This window comes from Glycine soja, chromosome 14 (assembly GCF_004193775.1).
Source record: "Glycine soja cultivar W05 chromosome 14, ASM419377v2, whole genome shotgun sequence".
NCBI lineage: Eukaryota > Viridiplantae > Streptophyta > Magnoliopsida > Fabales > Fabaceae > Glycine > Glycine soja.
The window spans coordinates 1,585,799-1,607,906 of record NC_041015.1 but is presented as its reverse complement, the minus strand read 5'-3'; the positions used below and the strand labels follow the sequence as shown (position 1 = coordinate 1,607,906).

The following is a 22,108-nucleotide window of genomic DNA, read 5'->3' as shown; positions in this document are numbered from 1 at the left end:
GTTAATAATTCTCGTGGGAAAAAATGCTTTTATTTATTTATTTCTGTTAATTAAGAGCTTAATCCAAAAAATATGCATAGAATTCAACATGCAAATTAGTTTGTTGTTTGCTGGGAACATGAAAAATGGTCTGACGAGAGATACATGGTCATAAATATATGAAGAGGGGTTTCATTATCATTCTAAATAATAATTGTATTTCTACTATTGTTAGTTTTGTCTTTTCAACATTGTCAAGATTCAACATTCGTCCTCTGTATTGAACAGGTACTAAAACTAGTATATATATCGCATATAATAATATGCTTGGGTAAATTGCAAAAGAATCAGGGAAAAAAAAGTTTTTGGATGATCAAGGCGAGGTTTTATATTCTCAAGAAAAAGTGAAAAGAGAGGTAATTGATTATTGAATTGGGAAGGTAGAGATCACTCAAGCTTGCAGGCCATATTCAGTTTTATTCTCATCAAACGTGTTGCCACTGATTCCTCTTGTTCAAAGTTATTCTGTGCCTCCTGCGGTCTTGGAACGGAAAGCATGGCATAATCCTTTGCCTAATCTCACAAGTCTCCAAAAGCAGCTTATAAACACATGGTACTCAAAGTCAAAATAAAGAGTTTATTTTTCATCGAGGCTCTCATCTTACCTCCACCACAGAAATCAACATTCAAGAAGTTCTACAAAGATGATACAACTTTTATTCATACTTTTGATGATCCAAATAGCATTCATCTTAATATTATCTTTTGCAAATCCATTACGAAAATTGGTGGTCAAGGGGCTAGACCTCTTGAAGCAGGGGAGGGGCCCTTTAGTCACAAAAACTGTGGCAGCAACTATGTGTGTGGTCTTGAGCTCCACTGTGTATACTATAACCAAAATCCAAAAGCGCTCAAAGGATGCTGGCATAGTTAATCCAACTGATGAGGTGTTGATGGCACATCGTCTCTTGGAAGCAGCTTTCTTGGGTAATTACTCAAAAAATACATTCCTTGTTTGCTTACAAAGTTACAATACCAGCATTACTATTTTGTTACACACACAATAGAAAGAGAAGTTACTTACCCCACGTGTACTAGTGTATGCATCTGTTTAGTTTCATAACTTATCTGAAACAAGAAGGTTGAAATCATCAAAATTTCACTATGGAAGTTTACAAATAAATATTTTTCTAGGCTTGACTCGTGGCAAACAGAATTGAGAAATGCCCACCAATAAAGTACTCTATTAATTATTTGAAGAGGCTACATTTATAATTTTGAATATGTGCTAACTAAAAGTAGCTTTAGCATATTTTGACATTTTTTTATTGACAAATGTTAGTTGTTAATAGTTAATTTTTTATTAGTAAAGAGATTCAAACCCACTATCTCTCTCCCCTTTTTCCTTCTCCTTTCACCACCAAACCAACTTTATAACCCGCTTTTGTTAGCATATTTGCCATTACTCATGCTTGGACAATGCATTTAATTGAGAAATGAATTCTAACAAGTATCAATGAATATAGATTTCTCTTTCACTTCTGATATACTACTATGTGCAGAACATGAGTTTTAAATCCTATAAAATGGTAATTATTGGGCAGGATTCTCTCTGTTCCTTGGATTGGTGATCGACAGACAACATTATTATATTAGAGAGATTAATTTACTGAGGAAGAACATGGAAACAGCTAAAAAAACGAAATCACAAAGACTCCTTAAAGAGATGAGTGGAAACTGAGAAGTCCAAAGATCAAGCTCAAGTAAGCGGAAAGTACAGTTTGCACATAACCAATGTCCTGAAAAGGAAAAAATCTGAAGGAGGAGAACTGTGTTAAAGCATGAAGATGTTGCATGTCCATTGTATGAATGTGCAACACTCAGAATTGAATTGAACTGAATATACATACATAATTATTCTAATTGTGTCTGTAGTTCATATAAATGATTTATTTTATTTTTATATAACAATTACTGAATGTAAATAAGTTTCAAATTTGAAGATGTGCGAGCATTCATGAATTACAAAAGCATAACTGGTAGAAATTGCTTAAGGAACTAAAAAGATAAAGTGTTTTATTGGGATATGTAAAATTATATTGTCTATGACCTTTTTTACCCACTCTCTCCACAATAAATACTTCTCCTTTTAGTTCCTTCAACCATTGTCAGTCAACAATAACCCGGAAGTTACTCGGTTATAATGTTCTTTCTCATATAAAATTAACATGTTTTGCCACTAACATAGAAAGTATCAAACCAACATCATACAATTCATACCAACATCTGCTTGACACAAACAGTTGCACATGAAAACCTTAATAAAGGCTTAAATACTTATTTTAGAATGACAAAGATACGAACTTCAAAGCAGGGGAGAGGTAACCATGAGACCCCATCCACAATCTATTACAACAGTACTTAACCCATTTCAGGTTGGTAATCCAGTGGCTGTGGTGACTTTGCTGGAGGCACGGGAGGAAACAATGGTGATACTGATACTGGCGGTGATGGTGACACCGGCGGTGATGGCGGTAATGGTGACACTGGCGTTGGCGTTGGCACTGCTTGCTCAAAGGCACACAATCCAAATACACATAACCTCCCAAGGGGGCATACTCTTCCACACCTACCACAGTTGAAAATGTTCACATTTGTGTTTAAGCACAAACGGTTGCAGCATTGACGATTAAACGTGCACCTAACCCCACATACCCCACAATTCTCTCTGTCTCTAGTCACATCCACACAACGGTCTCCACAGCATATAGACCTTGGTGGAAACTCTCCTCTGCTACATATCAGTGGTCTTCCCCTGCATCCAATGATTTGGTTCTCATCTTTCTCCATCAATGATGTTGATGAAGATGAGGCATCAGTGCCATTCTCATGGACTTCTTTTGGTGTCGGATTTCCCTCTATTTTGATCAGCAACAGCACCAACACCAATGTCACAAGAGCTGAAGATTGTGCTCTTAGACTCATCTTGAGGAAGTGGCTTGAAGGGTAGCATTTTGGAACCATATATATATATGATTTATTTTCATGTTTATGTGAAGGTAAATTGCTTTTCTTACAAAGCCAGAGGGGCACGTTTTTCTTGCATGAATAACAACCATGGTCATAATCTCATGTTATGGGCGGTGGACGTTGTCTGTATATGTGTTTGGGTTACATATGCACTAGAAGGAATGCTTTGTCAGCTAGCTCTGTGCTTTTTGCATAATGAGTTGAGAGGCTTAACATTTGTATGTTGATCCTCAAAACAAGGTTGCGTGATTTAGGATTGTAAAACATGATGATGAATGCAAAACAAAACCATGAACTGTTTCGTTATTGAAGGGAACTGATTCACATGAAAATTGAAATGCCTTTTTAAAAAGATTGTAACCACCTCATGAATCTCCGCGTGTTATTTTATGATTTATTAGCATTGAAAAACCTGTGCATTGCCCGATTTTTAAAAAAAATAAAAAGCAAGAAAGAGTAACAGATTAAAAAACAAAGTCAATAAAATAAAATAAAACTGTCCAGAGGACATGTAACGACGATCAAACAGTTTTAATAATACTATTGATAAACCAAACACCCACTTCAAGCTTATTCAGACTGATCAGTTTTAATAATACTATTGAGGAGCCTCAAGACTTCAAGCTTACGCAGTCCTACTTACGCAATCCTGTTTGTAGTCCATTGTATCACCTTATGTGATCAGCTGAATCTTGACACTTATTAATTTTATCTTATTTTAAGAATATAAAATCTTAAGAGGAAAAAACATAGTTTTAAACTTTAAGCTTTAGAAAGCTTAAAAGAAAATAATTAAAATAATTGCCCAAATTCCCTATGGCATCACTTAAATAAGTAAAAAGGAAATAATATAAATAGATCATATAGGATATAAGGTATTCTCTCTAATTTTAATCACCCATTTGTATCCTTTATGTACTGGCTTAGAACGCTAGAGTCTTTACAAGTATATCACCAGAATTTGGTTTGTGCGTGTTGAAGAAATTCTGTCCGAATATTCAAGATGCAGGAACCAGTGCTGAATACTGTTGACGATGCAACGAGTAATGAAGTCTAAATTAAAATACTTGAGTGTTTTTTTGAGGCAGATGCATACCATATCATTAATTGCTACATTATACTTCATTAATTACTGAAAGCGTTTGGGTGGCATATGTCCCTACATGATATGAGTATGTGCCCTGTCCCAAAACTCAACAAACTTAACATGAATTAAAAGTAAAAAATAAAAAAAAAAGCTCTGCACTGTCTGAGGACTATGCTCAACTTGAAGCATTTAATGATTTCTTTTTTATACGCGACAGCATAAAATAACTAAATGACAGAATCTAAAACAACGTAGTACTTTGACAGCATCTTGCAATCAATTTGAAGACCAACTCATTAAACAATCTATTGATAGCCTCTATGATTTACAACATTAATCCATTTCTTGTACTACAACACATTCTTAATCATATTCAACTATTCACAACTAATTCTAACAAAATCTAAAACAATCAACAATTCATAATCAATTCTATCAAAATCTAAAACAATCAAACACTTACTGCACAGCCAAGAGGCACTGAAAAAACATCAATAAAGATTCTCGCCAAATTCTTATAACCCATAACATAAAACATTTATTAATATACAAACATTTATTACAAAGGGAAACCAGAAATACAGCAAGTGAAGATTTCATCCTTAAGAACTACTACAAGGACAAACAGATAACTGAATTTATTATTTCTCAGAGTCAAGTCAAGCATTATGATACATCATACCCCAAAACACCAACAACAGTACTCAGGTGAGCAGTTATTACATCGTACTTTCACATGAACGCGTCATAAAGGCAGATAAAAGCAAATACATACAACACAGGACCTTAAGGCTCAAGCACAGCACAATACTATGTGACTTAAACGGTGACACAATTCAGCAATTATTCTTAAAGCACTACGGATTTGCTGAATTTGTTCATAATTTTAGAGCCTTGTTAGTGTAGAATCACACATTCTTGTGAACCAGCTACCACCACAGTAGGGTGTTCGCTTGTGCTGACTGCATCAACTTCTTTGACACTTTCAACGTTGACATCCTCCAATTCACCACAGCCAATGGCTTCAAAAATAAGATCATTGACTTCTTGAAACCTCTCTTGAGAGAGGGACACCTCTGCAAGAAGCCTCCAAGCATTGCCTTCAGATGCCTCATCATAATCCTTCTTCCTCTTTAGAACCATGTGCCCACTAATTTCCCACACAGCAGGATTCACTTGGGTGTCAAGAAGCTCAGCATCCACTTCTCCAAGAGCTTGTTTCTCTGCATAACACTGTTCAGATATTTGGTAAATACCCCCACACAACTAATGAAAATAGATTAGGCAAATTCACTTGCTTCAAGAATTAGTTTACCTGTGGTAACAGATAGACTTGCTTTCCACAGTCAGAGATAAGAACATTGAAAGGTATGTTGTTGTTCTGAAGACATATACAGGCATCTGAAACAACATTTGATAAATCTTCCAGCGTATCGCCACCCTCAAAGACGAGACCTCTAACTGGATACTTCAACAGTTCAGATATCTTCACCCCACCATTTAAACTTGCAATTTTCTTAGTGGGGGCCTTCTCAATTGGGAAGGGCAGAGCCAAATAATAAGCCTGCATATATATTCATGCCAAAATCACCAAATTGCGATCAGATTTGTAGAATTAAACAACGGAATCATCAACATGAACTATTAAGTGGTATAATTTAGCATCCAGTACCTGGAAGTGAAGATGGTTAATGGTTGCAAAAGCACCCAAACTGTTGTAACCCAATCGAAAATATGGATTATCAGCTTCCACTGCCATGTGAAGTGCAAGGAGGAAGCTCTCACGGTCAATCCTTTGAGGCAAACACTCGAAAATGCGCGGAATCAGCAAAACATGCCCATACTCAATAGGACTGACCTGTTACGAAAATCGATAAACAAACAAACATCATCATCAGTCATCACATAAAACGCCTAACAATGAACCCACAAGAACAAAAGCTAGTGTCTATACATTGATGGCAACAAAGCTGGGAGAATTGTCAACATCAACTGGAGCATTTGGAAAGAACTGGACTTGTCCATCCTCGCTAGCTTCAAATTGGAAGAGGACCTCTTCTTGCCCAACTTTGGTAAAGTTGAATTTGTTTTCATCAAAGGGTTGAAGGACCTTGTCAACTCGGAACTCAGTTGGTCTCTTCTTGAGGTGACGACCCTCATTAAGCTGGGCAACGAAACCATATTCACCAGGAATCACCTACAACAAAATCACCACAAAACACATCAAACTCAGAAATCATACCATCCATATATCTATGCATAGGAAGACAAAAACAAAAGAAAACAGACCTTGGTTTCACAGGCGGTAACATCATAGCGAAAAAGTCCTCTCTGCATGCGATCTTCCCACTGCCATGAAAGGGTAAAATTTAGAAACTTTAACGCAAAGGGTAACAAGAAAAGATGGTGTTAACCGTTCTCCATGAGCAAAATTCCATATTTACCTCTCCAAGAAGAAGTGAGTCGAGGAATGTGAGGGGAGGCTCCCCGGCGCATGCATGCAGGGCCAAATCCTTTCCATTAGCCTTCTTGAAAGCATACAAAGGCAGCTTTGCATCTGTTAACAAAGCAAAAAACACAAATCACTATAAAAAAAAGAGCCATGTATAATGGATCCAACTCAACTTTAGAGAGTTATTGATGAGAAAATCAACCGTGAACATTACATGCACATGCATATACGAGTTGGAGAAAGAAAGAAGTACCTGGAAGGCAACAAGCTTTGAGGCAATTCCGACCACAACCTCCGACGGGACGAGGAGAGTCTGCAGCGTCGTCTTTTTGGTAGTTGGAAACGACAGTGGGAACCCTCTTGATTCTGAGCATCATTTTGTGGACGAAAAGTAGTAGTAGTAGTAGTAGAAGAAGAAGAAGAAGAAGAAGAAGAAGAAACGGTGATCTTAACTAGTCACAAAGTCGCTGTTTTTTTTTTCTTATTTAAAACTATGCAGGCTAAAAGTAATGAAAAGAGTGAAGAAACTAGAAGAAACCACCACCAGCGAGGAAGAGCAAGTCTGAAGGGCTACCACCTTCAGAAGGCAAAGCACCACGCCCACCGTGCGGCGAAGGGTTAACGGCAGTTACGCAACTACCCGTCCTCCGTCGTACAGATCGGACATGAATGAGGGAGCGAGACACTCTTAGAATAGCCGTGATGTCTGCAACGCTTCAACCCCGGGATTCAACCCAACCAAAATATTGAATAATATTCTTTCGCGGAGGAGTCGTTGAGAGAACAAACATGCAGAAAAGAGTAGATAACTAAACTAGCTCTGTTTTGGTGGATGAGGTGCCTTTGTTTCTTCTTTTATAGATAAGAGAAGAGAAGAGAAGAGAGACGTGCTTCAAATGTGGCTGTGAATAAACAGAGTACAAGAGAAGAGACAATAATTGAAAGAGAGAGGTGCCTTCATTTTTTTGTTCGCCTCGCTAGACGCTATTGGGCGTAATCAATGGGCAATACACTACTTTACTCATGACCCACCTTCAAGGAATCTTGGACTCTAGAATCTTCTCTCATTCCACTCATATTTTACACTTAATCACATGTATAAGTATCATTAATCTTCTGTTAGAAATAAATAAATGAAATTTTTTGATAAGTGGTTTATAATCAGTTATTCAATTAAAACGTTTTTATATAATATTTTATCCTACAAGTCATTCATTTTAGATTGTTGCACATGATTAATTACATGTTCAAATATGGCTATTTTCCCCCATAAGTAGTTAAGAGTGAATGAACACAATTATATAGTATTGTTATTAAGTTATTAAAATATCTAACCATGATTAACTTTCTGTAACAAGTAGTTAACAGAGGATGCCTTCTAAGGTGGACTAGTATGCAATGTGGTCCATGGTGGACTAGTTTTTATAGTGGTATGAAATTACAATTTCATCCTTATGAGTTAATTCTATCTCTTGGCTTTTTTTTTTTTTTTCATCCCTCATCATCTGTCTCTACGCTTCACGATGGCGAAGACAATTTTAGACAACATCAACACACATTTCCTCCTCCATGAACACAACATCGAAACACTTTTGAAAGTCTAGATTTGGGGAGGGGGAAAGAGCAATCAAAGAGGGAGAGAGGGTAACGTGCGTTTGCAAAAATGACCTAGTTTATTAGTTTTTCTCACTATTTTTGGATGTCGTAATGCTTGAGTGATAATGAATCTTGTATTAAATTTCGGTGTTGATGCTCTTCTCTAGTTTTTTAATGTCAATGGTTTTGAACTTTGATTTTTAAAATTGGCTCATTTAAATTGTTACCTTTTAGATGGTTATGAATATGCATGTTTCTCTCGGTGAAAGAAGAAGGGAAAATAAAACAAGGTAGTGACACCGACCTGACGACGCACAACGAATGAGGGAGGAAAAGGACCAAGGAACTAGAAAATGAGATGCTATGATAAAAGACAAAATACACAATATGAAAATAATTTTGGTTATTAATAATTGATAAAAATAATATTTCATCTTAACTGTTTAATATTTTATTAATAGTGAAAAATTACTTGTCAACCTTAAACCACCTCACTCACTTGATCACCTTAGACATCGTCGTTGTTCGTTAATAGAGCCATAAAGTTATTAAAATGTTCAATAGCGGTTGATTTTTACCTTGTATGTGAATATTTTTTTTTATACATACATATTGGTATGAAGTATTCATAAGATTAAAATATGAAATCTTGTTCATAGGGACAAAGTCTAACTCCAACTAACCACTTATTAGTTTGTAAAAAGTTAATAATAATCATAGCATAATTATATACAATGATACTTAAACATCCATCAACATTTTTTTTTATTTGTCTCTTTCTATTATATTATAAAATTTATAATACCTATCTTTATTTTTCTCTCCCTGATTGTCTAATTTTACTCAAATTATATATATTCATATTTATTTACTTTAAACTATTTATAAAACAAAATTAATTATATTTATGCATGTAATCAACCAAGTTTTTGGGTGGAACGCTAGATGTCTAAAATCCATATGTACGTTCATCATTATTCAAATTTTCTCCACCAGACGTACGTTCATCATTATTCATTTTTCCTCCACTGGTACCCCGTTAAATTTTCTTCCTTGATGGGGTATTTTTATTAGAATATAATGGTTGATCTGGTTGTTTAAGTTTTTTTAAAGTATTTTTAATTAAAAAAATCACATTTATTTTAAGTTTAAGCAAACTATCTGTATGTATTTTTTATGTAATTTGTTTACACCTTAAAAATTAATAAATTAGAAGTTATTGTCATGAGTTTTAACATAATTATTCAATCGGTAAATTTATTATATATTATAATTTGTGATTGAAAGACATGAAAATTTTATGGTATAAATGATATTTAATATTTTTATTTCACACCAAATTAATCTTTCTTTCACTTTCATTGTCGGCCTATATAATTTGTTTTCTCTTTTAACTAATGAACGGTTGACATTACATAAATAGTCATACTTCATTAAAAAGAAACTGATAAACTACTTCTTAAATTAAGTGCTCATCATGAGTCAAGTTGAACGATAGATAAATTACTATAAATTAATAAACATTATATCTGAAATAAAATTATTAAAAAATTCTTCTACATTTATATAAGAATTAAAAATTACAATTAATATTTTTAATTTCATGAATGTTATCATGTAATTATCTTTTTATGTATTCTTTGTCTTTTATATTAATTCGATTTTTCTTTGTATATTTTTTATTTTCTCATTTTACAATAAATGATTAAATATATAATACAAATTTTAATATTTTATTAATATTGTAAAATCACAATCAAAAAGGGAAAAAATTGTTAAAGTATCAAATAAAATAGGACGAAGGGAGTATAGATGTGTCAATCAACCGTAAGTATTGATTTAGATAGATAGGATCAAGAGAAATATTAATAACATATTTTTAAACACACTTTTTTAAATATAGTCTTTTTTATTAGTTGAAATTTTATATTTCCAACAAATCCTTTTTAACTTATTTTTTTATCAATTAAAATTTATTTTAAATTACAAAATCACAATTATTTGTCATTAGATAAAGAATATGATAAATTTATAATTTTTGATAAATTTCATTTAATAATAAAAATACTGCATATAAAAGAATATATTGGAACAATGTTAAGAGCATTTCTCTCATCTAGATTCATACTTACCCACCACTGAAGTAAGACTTGGGATGCTAATAAAACTTTCTTTTTGTTTAAAAAAATTAAAAGTACTAGTAAGATAACATTCCACCGATCGAAGTGTTTGCAACTACTCAATGAATAACCAATCCCATTTATGCTGGGAAACAATTCTTTATTTGATTAATTTCTTAATTACAGCTCGCCTTTTACTAGCAATAGCATGTTTTTTGGTCTTGTTCTTGGTACTAATTCCAACCCCACGTCCCCACCACAATTCTCTTTTTGCGTCAATATTTTTCTATGAAATATTGCCAAGGGTTTTTTTTAATCAATGCTTATTTTTTTGGAACTAGTCAAGAAATTTTAAAAAATTATTAAAATTTATATAAAATGTATTTATAAATGATAGAAAAATGTAATTTTATGTATTATAATAAAAAAAAATTCCTCTTTTACTTTCTTAAGTCACTTGTTAGCACATTTACCCATTGGCTGAAACAGTGCCACATGAACTTTCGCAACAAGTTACTTATTTATCCCCATGAGCCTGCCAAAATCACGTTTTCACGTGCGGCTTCACGCGTGGATGAAAAGACTAAAAGAAGTACTATAACTAGATAATATAAAATATGGTTAATATGATTTATAATGTAACGTGAAGTTCTGTCAAGCTCACAACGATCATGTTAACTTTGTTAGGTTATTTTTTCCTCTAACATTGTTTGTAAATTACTTTCAATGATTTTTTATGCTGTTATTTTTATGTTTTTCTTAAATAAACATTTCAAACTTTAATGTTATCCCAAATATTTCACAAACTTCAGTTATCGTTCATTTGTGTTTTTCTTGAACTTTTATTAAGTTTCCTGGCCATTTATCTATTTGAATATGAGAATTAGCATAAATTAATTCTAAGATTAAGAAATCAAAATTTTTAAATAATCACTTAAATCAACTTGATAAATACCACCAGTAACTAGAAAAATATGTTCATAATTTCTACATAGTTATGTACTAGAGTCTCCATCAAAACCTTTTTCAACCAATCCAAAAACATACGTTTAACTTGAGAAAGAAGAAAAGAATGACGCGTTAAAATAAATACACGTATATCTTCTCCCACGCACGAATATAAATTAGTTTTGTATATAAAAATTATAATATTTTGTGGACTTGAAGAAGTCTTGTTGTATATACATATCTTGTCTATATTGAATTTTGATGACGAATTTGTGGAAACCTAAAATATATGGGAAGAAGCTCTGAAATTTCTCTATCTCTACCAATAAACAGAAAACTCCAGTCCATGAAACTTCGAGGGTGAATTGAATGGCCACCAAAATATCTCTTTTAATTAATTTCTGCTGGTCCTCTCTGAGCCCACAAACACAATCCTCCAATCCTCAACCCATGTCTCCACATGATGCATGTGTGCACCACTGAAAAGCACAAAGTTGTATACTCACGTGAGAGGACGTTTGGGTGTTGAAAATTATAAATTAATAGACCAAATTAATTATCCTATTTATGTTGAATTTAAATTAAAACAGACATGAAATGGAAGTAAAATAAGTGTACGAGCAGAAGAAATAATATCAAGAATTTTAATGTAAAAAGTTTCCTCGATGTATATGTAAAGAAGAAATCACAAGACCTAGTTTACTAAAATATTTTTATGTTTTTCTTTTGATGGTAGAATATCTTTTAATCTTATCTAATAAGAATGATTTATTATATTTCTCAATTCTCAACAACACTCTACTATCTTGGATGGATGGGATATGAGATATCAAGCTCTAATCCTCAAAGTTTTCTTTTATATAAATAGCAATATATATATATATATATATATATATATATATATATATATATATATATATATATATATATATATATATATATATATATATATATATAACAATTATGGCAAAAAATAAATAAGTTGAGCTCATTTTAGTTCAACTTGACTTATTAATATTTAGTTTAGTTCAAAATTTGACTCAAACTTGATATAAATTTTTTTAGCTCGAACATGACTCGGTTCAAACTCGTTAATAACTCGATTTACCTCGTTAGCTCGAATAACATAAACAAGAGTCCAAAATTTTAAATCCTATACATTTTAAATTTTCAAATTATCAGTAGATTTTAGATAAAATAATTGTTTAACTTTTTTAAAAAGGAAAAATTTGGACTTATTCTATTAGTTTTGTAGAGTTACAAGATATAACAATAAAAAATCATAATTACAACTAAAATTAGTATAAATAAAACTATCTCATCATGCATATATAAAATAATACAAAATTATTTAATTATATATATATATATATATATATAGAGAGAGAGAGAGAGAGAGCCTATTCATGAATCAAACGGATCAAATTATATGCAATTCAAATTCGACTCATTTATTTAACAAACTCAATTGTTAGTTTAAATTTACCTCATATGATTTATGAAGCAAGTTCAAGGAGCTAATTATCAAATCAAATTTCAAATTGTTTTCGAGTTGATTTGATTCATTCGTGTCTATGGTGACAATTAAGGATAAATCAATTTTTTTAAAGGAAACTCATAAACTTATAATCTATATAACTTCTCATATCCTTATTATATTAATAAGATTACTTGAATATGATGTAATATTGAATAAAGAGAAATGTCCAACCATTTCTAACGGTATTAGTAGGGATGATAAAACAAACTTATCCATTGAGTAAAAATAGTCAATCCATTTATTTTGATGGGTTGAGTTGCAATGTTAAGCCTCTTGACCCATTTATCATGCCTTGTCTAACACATTTAGAAAGAAATTTTACTTAATGTCTTTTTTTGGGTCTTATTAGAAAATGATATTTTCCATTAATCTTTTGTTTTCTTCCTTTTGAAGCTTAATTCATAAATTTACATAATAATTTGAATATAATTCACGCTTAACCATATTCAATTTAGCACCGCTATATGTCTCAACTTTCGTGTTTGTTAACACCAAAATGGCAAAATCCTAGATCACAACTTGGGTCGATTACTAGCTAGCCTCATCATATTCCAATCTTGACTCACTCAAGTATCCCTCATGCACGAGTCTTGTATGTAAAACGATACTTAATGTTATGTGGATCGCACTCTCCCATAACATGACTCTTCTTATTGCAGATGCATTGTTGATGTTGATAGATACCTAAAATATCATCTCTTAGCTTCCATTTGGTAGGAGGCTACCTAAAATAGAGAATTTTGATAGAGTTTAATTTAAATTAATATTTTTTTTCATCTCCTTCACTAAACAAAGCATTGGACTTCTACATATATACTAGCTTAAAATAGTAAGTGTTTGTGAAAATAAAATCTATATAAATATATTTGTTCATTATATATTATAAATAAATCTAGAATGTCATTAGTTAGTGGCATACAATACAAGTGAAAATTCACTCATAAAATTGTCTCCTATTTTATCTTCCTAGTGTGATGTGGATTTGAATGAATGATGTGGGGGACTAGGGAGGGAGATAATAACAGAAGAAGGCAGAGAAATAACGTGCAAGATTACACATCAATGAAGGGATCATTCTTATTTCTTAAGACTAATTAAGAAACACTCTTTTTTGTCCTCTCCCAGACTCAGAGGGACCAAGACAAAGACAGACACTGCCCTCTGTTTGGAGGCTTAACCTTAACGAGTCCACTTTTCTTAACTTGCAATTAATATTAATATAAGGTACACTTCGTGAGAAATCCAACTTTGGAATTGAGTATTCAAACCATATATAGTTGTTACATTCGAATTTTAATCATCTTATCTGGTGAATATATTGAAATTAGAACTAGATTTCTTGGTCGTTCGATATACTTACTGGTCGATAAAAATGTAATGCTATTTTTATATTATTAATTATATACAAATTTATTAATAATGATATGAATTTAATTTTCATATATTGTCAATGCAAAATAACACTAAGAAAATGACAACCTTTTAGTTATTTGATTTATATTTCATTTAAATTTTATTATTTTATTGTATAAAATAATTAAACTTACTTAGTCCTTATACTTATACTTGTACAAATTTTATCTTCTAGTCTCCACACTTAAAAATCACCACTTTTTTAATCCTTGTATATATAAGCACTTTCTTATCTTTTTCAGTTCCTACTTTTAGGGTTATACAAAATTTACCTTTTGATGGTACTTATTATTTTTTAAAGGTAGAACTAAAAAGGATCCAAAGGTGCTTGTATAGAAACTAAAAACATAAAGTTTGTATAATCATATGGATCAAATGAGTAGTTTTTTTTCAAAAAAAAAAAACCATCTCATTATACACAAGAGATCTCTATTTAAAAAAAATGTTAAGTATTAATAAGGTATTCTTGTTTCTTTTGTTAATGAGATTAGTTTAAACAAACCTCAAGTGTAGTACCAATGAAGCATACAAAAGGTAGAATTAAATTAAATAATTATTTATTTTTATTGGCTTTTGCAAGAATTAGACTCACCTTATGCTAATATTATGCTTATAAATAAAAAATGATTATTATCAAAGAAATATATAAAAATTTAGTTTAGTAAATGTTTTTTTATAATTTTATTAAGACTCGTGAGGTTATTAACATTATAAGTAAAACAAATTATATTAATGACTATTATATTTATATTTATACTTATATATATATGTATTAATTTTCTCTATATAATATGTATATATAATAAAAAAATATTATGTGAAAATCCTCATTGTTATTTGTTTTTTTAAAATAACTATAAGGATTAAAAAATGTACATAAAATAAACGAAAATTTAATAAAAATAAAATCAGACAATAAATTAAAAAATATTATAAAATAAAATTAGAAAGAAATCAACATTATTATTATATATATTGATTATAAGGGAAATGTCATATAATTAATATTAGTTATTTATATTACATATATTTTAATTCTGAACATGAAATTTAATAACTATGGTGTTTTTTTACCAAGAATAACTATGGTGTTAAAGGTTAAAGATTAAAAGTTAAAATTAAAATTTACCATTGTTGCTTTTATAATTTTAAAGTCATTGTTATGACATTTTCCAATAGCCATGATGATTAATATTAGCCACATTCTTATATGCGTTCCTTGTCACAGTCGTCGACGTTCTTTGATCACTGCTAGCATCATCATATCGCTATCGTCATTTGGCATTGACATTGACCACCAGTGTGAATTGTAGGAATATTTGGTTTTTTTTTCTTCTTCTTCGTAAAGGTGATAACTCATTTTCTAAATAAAAAGCCAAACAATCGATGGATTTGGGTATTAAAATTCTACGATTCAGTTGAAACGAAAAGAAAATCAACATGTATGCGGGCCATATAATTTTATTCAAACATTTGAATGCTTAGAGAGATCCTAATATCGTCAATACCACTTATTACATATGAATATTCTTTTAAAAAATGTCGTGCTAATTCGAACTCTATTTAATCTTTCTTCTATTTAAAAAAAAACAATTCCGTTTCAATTTTTACATTATTATTTACGAACTGCTAATTAAAACGTGAGTCTCTAACAATTTCCACATGAAAGTATGTGAGTCTCTTTTTCACATTATATGCTCTCCTTCTCAAATGAAAATCTTTCCACCCTGTTCTCATTTGTTAGCTTGTCCATGTCTCTCTTATAGGGTGTATTATAAGTTTCATTATCGTTATTGTACACACAAAAAAATCTCATTAATTAATAAACTTTGGACACTTCAGCTGGCTAAAGAATAAATGACTCTGGTTAATGTGCATACAACACTGTTCATAATATCCCTTCTAAAATCCTTGATATCAGGATGTTTACGTTAAAAAAAGAAAAAAGAATCCTTTGAACTATCCAACCGTAGATTATTAAACCTTTGTTTTGACCCACCAAAACCATGGTTAAATAGGGTTCATCAGGATTTAACTTTTGGGCTTCTTTCGTGTAAAAATGACCCAAATTTTAGTCAGTCCATAACAACAAAGAGGAAAGTCGGCTGATCAGAGTCAAATTTTAAGGGAATAAGGTTGGGCTTTGCCATGATTCTTAGGGGGTTCAAAGTCAAAATGTCATAATAATCGTACCCTTAAATTAACAGTTCTCTGGGGTGGACTCACATAGGATCAGAACCGTGGGCTTCTTCCCTTAAAATCATATCAACGCCCACAAAAAAAAAAGTGAAAACCTTATTGGAGGAATATGCATTCACCGGCCTTATCACGCAACATCCAAATTAATTTGGACGTTGAATGGTTCCATTGCCCCCTGTTTTTGTTTCTTGTCTAATCTGTGTAACAAGTTTGACTCCGAGGCTATAATCTCATCTTGTCACAATTTTGTGCCAAAGCTCAACTTAATATTTTGTTCCTAATGGTTGTGTCATGGAACTTAATACTTAATCAACTACACGATAGAGTGAAGATAGGAAAATGAAAATGCTCCAAGTGGTTGTGTCATGGAACTTTTATGTGCCGACATTGATAACGCTTTTAACAGTTCACAACATTATACAATTGGTTTGCAAGTAGTAAATCACTAAACTAGATCTATCTAGCTTTAATTTCCATCCGAATTGGATTAAATATTTCATTACCATCAATTTGGTGGACAATGTAGAATCGAACTACTTTTATCAATGGCATGAAAAGACAAAATATTGAGTGAATTTATTTAAATTTATTTAAAAAATTAAAATAAGTGTTTTTTATAAAATAGATATGATTTTTTTTATAAAAAAAACAGATTTTTTTTATTTAAATAAACATACTAAAAAAAATAGAATAATGCTTATTTTATTAAAATAAATACTTATTTTAATAAATAAGTTCAAACCAACCAACTCATTATTACTTGTTTATGCTATCCATTTAAATGATGAATTTTTTTTATTAAGATAAATACTTATTTTAACAGAAAATTAATTATAATTAAAGAAGAAAGGATAATTATAATTAAAGGGTATTACACCACATTTAACAAGTACTGCATCGTATAGGAGTAAGATGATGATATAAAATCTCAATACATTTATATGTATATTACAAGTAGAATTAATCTCTTAAATAATAAATTGAAAAACAACTTTGTTCTCTCCACTAAAAAAATATTAATTGCACTGCAATATGTATTTTTTTGCGAATGATATTTTTATTGATTGTGTGAGAATTTTGTTTGAATTTTCAGTCCCTACAGCTATTATACACTGATGCAAGTGACTACTTGCACTGTTTCTCTTTGTCTCCCACACCTCTATTTATATGTCCATAACCCCATACACTTATTCCTACGTATTACTTCCTGCTACCCCTAATTATTCATTTATTTTGTCCATCTTTTTTATCGTTTATTTCATTCTTGCTTCTTGGCCACTTTAACTTCCTCGATCGCATTCACCAAAGTCATGAACAAATTCAACAAATCTGAACTTCTTGTGCTCTTTGTCCTTACTCTTCTCCTTGCGATCACACCCTTGTTACCTTCCTCTCTGAGACCAACCTACCTTTACTTCATCTTTAACGTTCTCATCATTGCACTTGCAGCTGAAGCGGGTGTTCTCTCAGTTTCTTCTAAGCCTTTAGAAGACAAAAAACAACATGTTTCTGTTACCCAGAAACCTGTAATGCCCCCAGAAGTGTATGAACCTGAGGAAAGGGTGGAAGTGGGTGCCTCAGAACATGATGAAAAGAAGCCTAAGGTTGTTGAAAAGCCTGCTTCTGATGAGAAGATTGTTGGTGTCACTGAGGTGAAAAAGTTTCCTTCAATGCCAAATCTTTTGCTCATAGGAGGTGGAGAAAGTGAAGGAGAAGTCATGGATGAGGAGATTGAAGCTGAAGATGAGGTTGGGGGAGTTAATGGGCAAGAGCTGTTTGCAAAAGCTGAGGCCTTCATTGGGAACTTCTACAACCAGTTAAAGAAGGATAGAGATCGAGAATTCTTGGCTTTATGAGGAAGCCTTTTAGGAATGCATTAGCTTTTTCTTTCTTTAATCTCTTGAATAAATTATTTCCAGCGTGTTAAATTTAGAAAAACTGAGGGTCTATTAGTTTTTAACCCATGTACAGATTCTAATTTGGAATTAGAGGTCAGGTCTGTTTACTACTTTCAATTTGTATTATCATCTTCTAAGTTCCTGTTAAAAGCATTTTACTGCATCCACTTTCATGCTCCTACAATAAAAAAGTTGCATGTCATTAAAACAACATTTTCTATTGAAAATAAATCAAGGTGTTTTTTTTTCCTGCTTAAATTAATGGAAGACTGAAGAGAATAAGAGAGGGGAGGCTGGAAAAGTAATTGGAATTCACTGTGGTTAAGACATGACATGTATAATTGGATATTTGTAACTGGATTTCTGCATGACTATCAATAATATATTGACTGGGTCTGCGTATATGATTATGATGTATGCTTCATATCTATCGTGTTTTATAAAGTACAAGATGCACTATGCAGATTATGTGATATCAATTAATGCATCTTGCACTCCTAACCAAATGTATGTATAACTAATCAAACTTTGATGCTGTGTAACTCATCAAACTTTAAGTCTACTTTAACCTCTTAACAGCAATGGTTTGCACAAACTACAATTAAGTAGTTAACAAGTAATTATCAGTTTTATTAATAATTTTTTATAGTATTATGTTTAAGGAATCAAAAGTAGAAATTTTTTAATGTTATTAATATATTATTTTTGTAATTTTTAATTAAAAAAATATTAATTTAACCATTACTCATAGTTAGTAAAATCAATTATAAATTACTAGTTTTAAAGAGTTGTTGGAAACGTATTCTCACTAACCATTTATGAGTTGAATGCAACTACTTTTAGCATGTTAAAATAGACTAGTTTTTAGTTAATTAAGCACAAAATTGATCTATTAGAGTCACCTAGTAAAAATAAAAAATGCATAATTAAGAATAATAATTCTTTAGCTCTATTTGAGTCGGTTTCCCGTTTCTTCTCAAGTCATGCGATGACTCATGACTATCCTATTAAAAACAACACGTTGGATATTTTTCTGTGCAATTGGACGAATTTTTTTCAAAACATGCAGAACTCTGAAAGTGTTACTTTATGTCCAAGATAAGTGCCCGGTAATGTTTGATAGTGACAGCTGTATATAAAAAAAGAAAGAAAGAAAGATGGCGAGTGTTTAATTTGACAAAGATCAAGCCTTATTTTGATTATGTATCTGTCCTGATTCCGTCTAATCCATCTTATCAACAATATATATACAGAGAAATATATTATCCAATTTGTAATACCTGCTGACAGGGTCTTAATCTGATACGGGTAACATGTTTCTGCCCCGTAGGAATTTTACAAAAGAAAATAAAAAAATTGGCACAGTGAGAAAAGCATTTTTATTTGCATGATTTTTGTTAATATATATTTAAGGTTGCTAAATGCTAATGTCAATGCACCCATCCTATGCGTGTACTCGCTGTATCCAATTGTCGACCGAAAAAATCACAAATATTTTTCTTAACATTAACATTAATTGTTAGCTAGATAGATTTATAGAACCCTGCCTATTTCACATGAGATAAATATGTTATGAAATCTGCATTTTTTTTATTATATTGTACTATAAAATATCTATCAATATTAGTAATAACTAATTTTTGTTAATAAAATATTCTCATTATCACATTTTATCCATTTATTACAAAGCTTAAACTCAAGAATAATACAATGTTGGTAAAGACCCATGTCATTATTTATATGATAGTGAGACGTAAATTTAAAATATATTAGATGTTAGACACACAGTGGACGTGTTGTGTATCATCTTGTTGCGTAAAACTTCTAGTATACATCAATCAAAGGATTCTAGGTTTACCATCTCTTCTAAAATTAATGGTTAGTTGGTTAACTTAGATGCGGCTTTTTAGATAAATAAGAATATGTCTATTAGCACATCATCTTTTTTTTCAAAGGAACAAAGAATAGACAGCCAAATTTGTCCAGGCACTGCGGCAGTATTAGTATAGCACTAAATTCCAATATCTCACTTGAACGAAGTTAGTAACTAATTATAAATTAGCAGAAAATGTAGAGATCTATGTTAATATGCAGCTTAATAAAGAGGTTGACAAATACAACACTCAGCAGAGTCTGGGGATATTTTTACACTATTAGTAATTCAGAAAAAAATTAAATTTAGAAATTCAACATTTTAATACTCTACCTTATTTTTTGACAAAAAGAAAAACCAAATTACACCAGTAAAAATTATGTTACTGTGCACAGATTTGCATGTCATTTCGTTGAGGTTGGTGACGACCAAAACCTTACTAGGCTGTAAGCTCTTCTTTGGCGCTTTTAAAGCTGATAATAAGTTGTAATCTTTCACAACTTTTTTTTTTTTTTACAAAAATCTTTGAGAACTAATAAGAATACATAATTTTGTCTCTTTCTCTCACTCTCTAAAAATAAAAATAAAGGCATTGCGTAGACATTATATTTTGGTATTTCCTGTGGGGTCAATTTACCTTGGAATGTTGCTTGAGAATCTCTTTTTTCTCTAAGATGTTATCTTTTAGGTTTTATGTTTTATCTTAATAATAGGGAATTAGAAATAAGTTTGATTTTATTTATTATTTTAATTTTTATTTGTGTAATAATAGGGAATTTGAATTTGATTGCCTATGGTCCAATATATAAACTAATGCATGCGGGAATTTGAATTTGAACCGTTCTGATTTGTTTAAATACATTTTTAAAAAAATTAATTATAAAATTAAATAACTTGATGAATGAGATATAGTGTATATTCTCCTTAAAAGAACAAAACAAAAAAGAACATAGGTTGTGCATTACAAAACTAATTATGAGGTATTAGACGATAATTCAAATATTTGTTAACTAATAACTTTTTCTCTCATATAGTAAAAATGCTTAAATATGTTTTTGATTTCTCATTTATATTCGAATTTTGTGTTAATCCATGATAATTTTTTTCTTCATGTTTGTTTTATGATATTTTAAAAGTTTTATTCTAGATCTTTACCGTAAGTTAAACGATAATGTATTCGTTAAACATTTGATAACGGATTTGTGGCCGTTAAAAAATTATTAGTATTTGTTTCAAAATTAAATTTAAAATAAATGTCAAATTTTTAAAAGAGAAGGTGCTTTCCTTCTCCCTCCTTTTCTGCGACCTCTTCCTCCTTTGCGTTGCTACCTTCAACGACTCTCATGTCCTCTTTGTCTTTGTCAATGTTGATCCGTAGTGTGCCCTCACTCCACCACCATCGTGGGCTTTTGCCGCCACAGTCACATGTCCCAAATCTCCAATGTCAGATTCTCGAACACGCCTTTCCCCGTGAGACAACCATCTATGGAGACATGGTTTGAATATTATGTTGGAAGAAAAATGGTTTATGCTTTCATAAATGGAATTGGTTTGAAGAACGAACGCTAGCTTGCCCTTTCAATTTGGACAGTCACGAATTTTGGCAATGACTTCAATTGGGTGTTCAAGAAGGGGTTCCTTGTTTGTAGCAGAATTGAGATTAGTAGAATGGTGTGTTGTGCGCTAGCTTGATGCCAATGAAGAGGTAAGAACCAAATTTGTATTCAAGGCGCGACACGATAGAACTTCAACAACGTTGCAACAGTGACCACTCATCCTTTAACCCTTTCATCGTCTTTCACAACGATAGACGAAAGTTACGGCATATATGGATTCGTGTGGTGCAACATGGTAGATCTTCGACAAGGTTGTGGCAGTGACCAATCCCCCTTCAATCTTATCATTGTCCTACGACAAACAAAAGTTGCTCCAGATCTAGATTTGTGTTGTTCCCACCATGTTGTTATTGTTGT

The 22,108-nt window shown here is 31.4% G+C and overlaps 3 protein-coding genes and 1 pseudogene across 3 annotated transcripts; 2 read left to right on the top strand and 2 right to left on the bottom strand.

Annotated features, from left to right (window-relative positions):
- The first annotated feature begins 247 nt into the window (after nt 1-247).
- On the top strand, nt 248-1,981 carry LOC114384876. Its single transcript, XM_028344696.1, has 2 exons — nt 248-966; nt 1,584-1,981. Exons 1-2 carry the CDS (start codon nt 684-686, stop codon nt 1,718-1,720), a joined length of 420 nt encoding a protein of 139 aa, XP_028200497.1. The 5' UTR covers nt 248-683; the 3' UTR covers nt 1,721-1,981.
- Nucleotides 1,982-2,169: 188 nt separating this feature from the next.
- Nucleotides 2,170-2,999, bottom strand: LOC114384875 (stigma-specific STIG1-like protein 1). Its single transcript, XM_028344694.1, has one exon. It carries the CDS (start codon nt 2,962-2,964, stop codon nt 2,401-2,403), a length of 564 nt encoding a protein of 187 aa, XP_028200495.1. The 5' UTR covers nt 2,965-2,999; the 3' UTR covers nt 2,170-2,400.
- Nucleotides 3,000-4,614: 1,615 nt separating this feature from the next.
- On the bottom strand, nt 4,615-7,449 carry LOC114383348 (GDP-L-galactose phosphorylase 1-like). Its single transcript, XM_028343008.1, has 7 exons — nt 6,802-7,449; nt 6,541-6,653; nt 6,386-6,445; nt 6,051-6,293; nt 5,769-5,954; nt 5,412-5,660; nt 4,615-5,329 (listed from the first exon to the last, which is right to left on the bottom strand). Exons 1-7 carry the CDS (start codon nt 6,923-6,925, stop codon nt 4,994-4,996), a joined length of 1,311 nt encoding a protein of 436 aa, XP_028198809.1. The 5' UTR covers nt 6,926-7,449; the 3' UTR covers nt 4,615-4,993.
- A 10,225-nt stretch (nt 7,450-17,674) lies between these two features.
- On the top strand, nt 17,675-18,277 carry LOC114384590 (annotated as a pseudogene).
- The last annotated feature ends 3,831 nt before the right edge of the window (nt 18,278-22,108 follow it).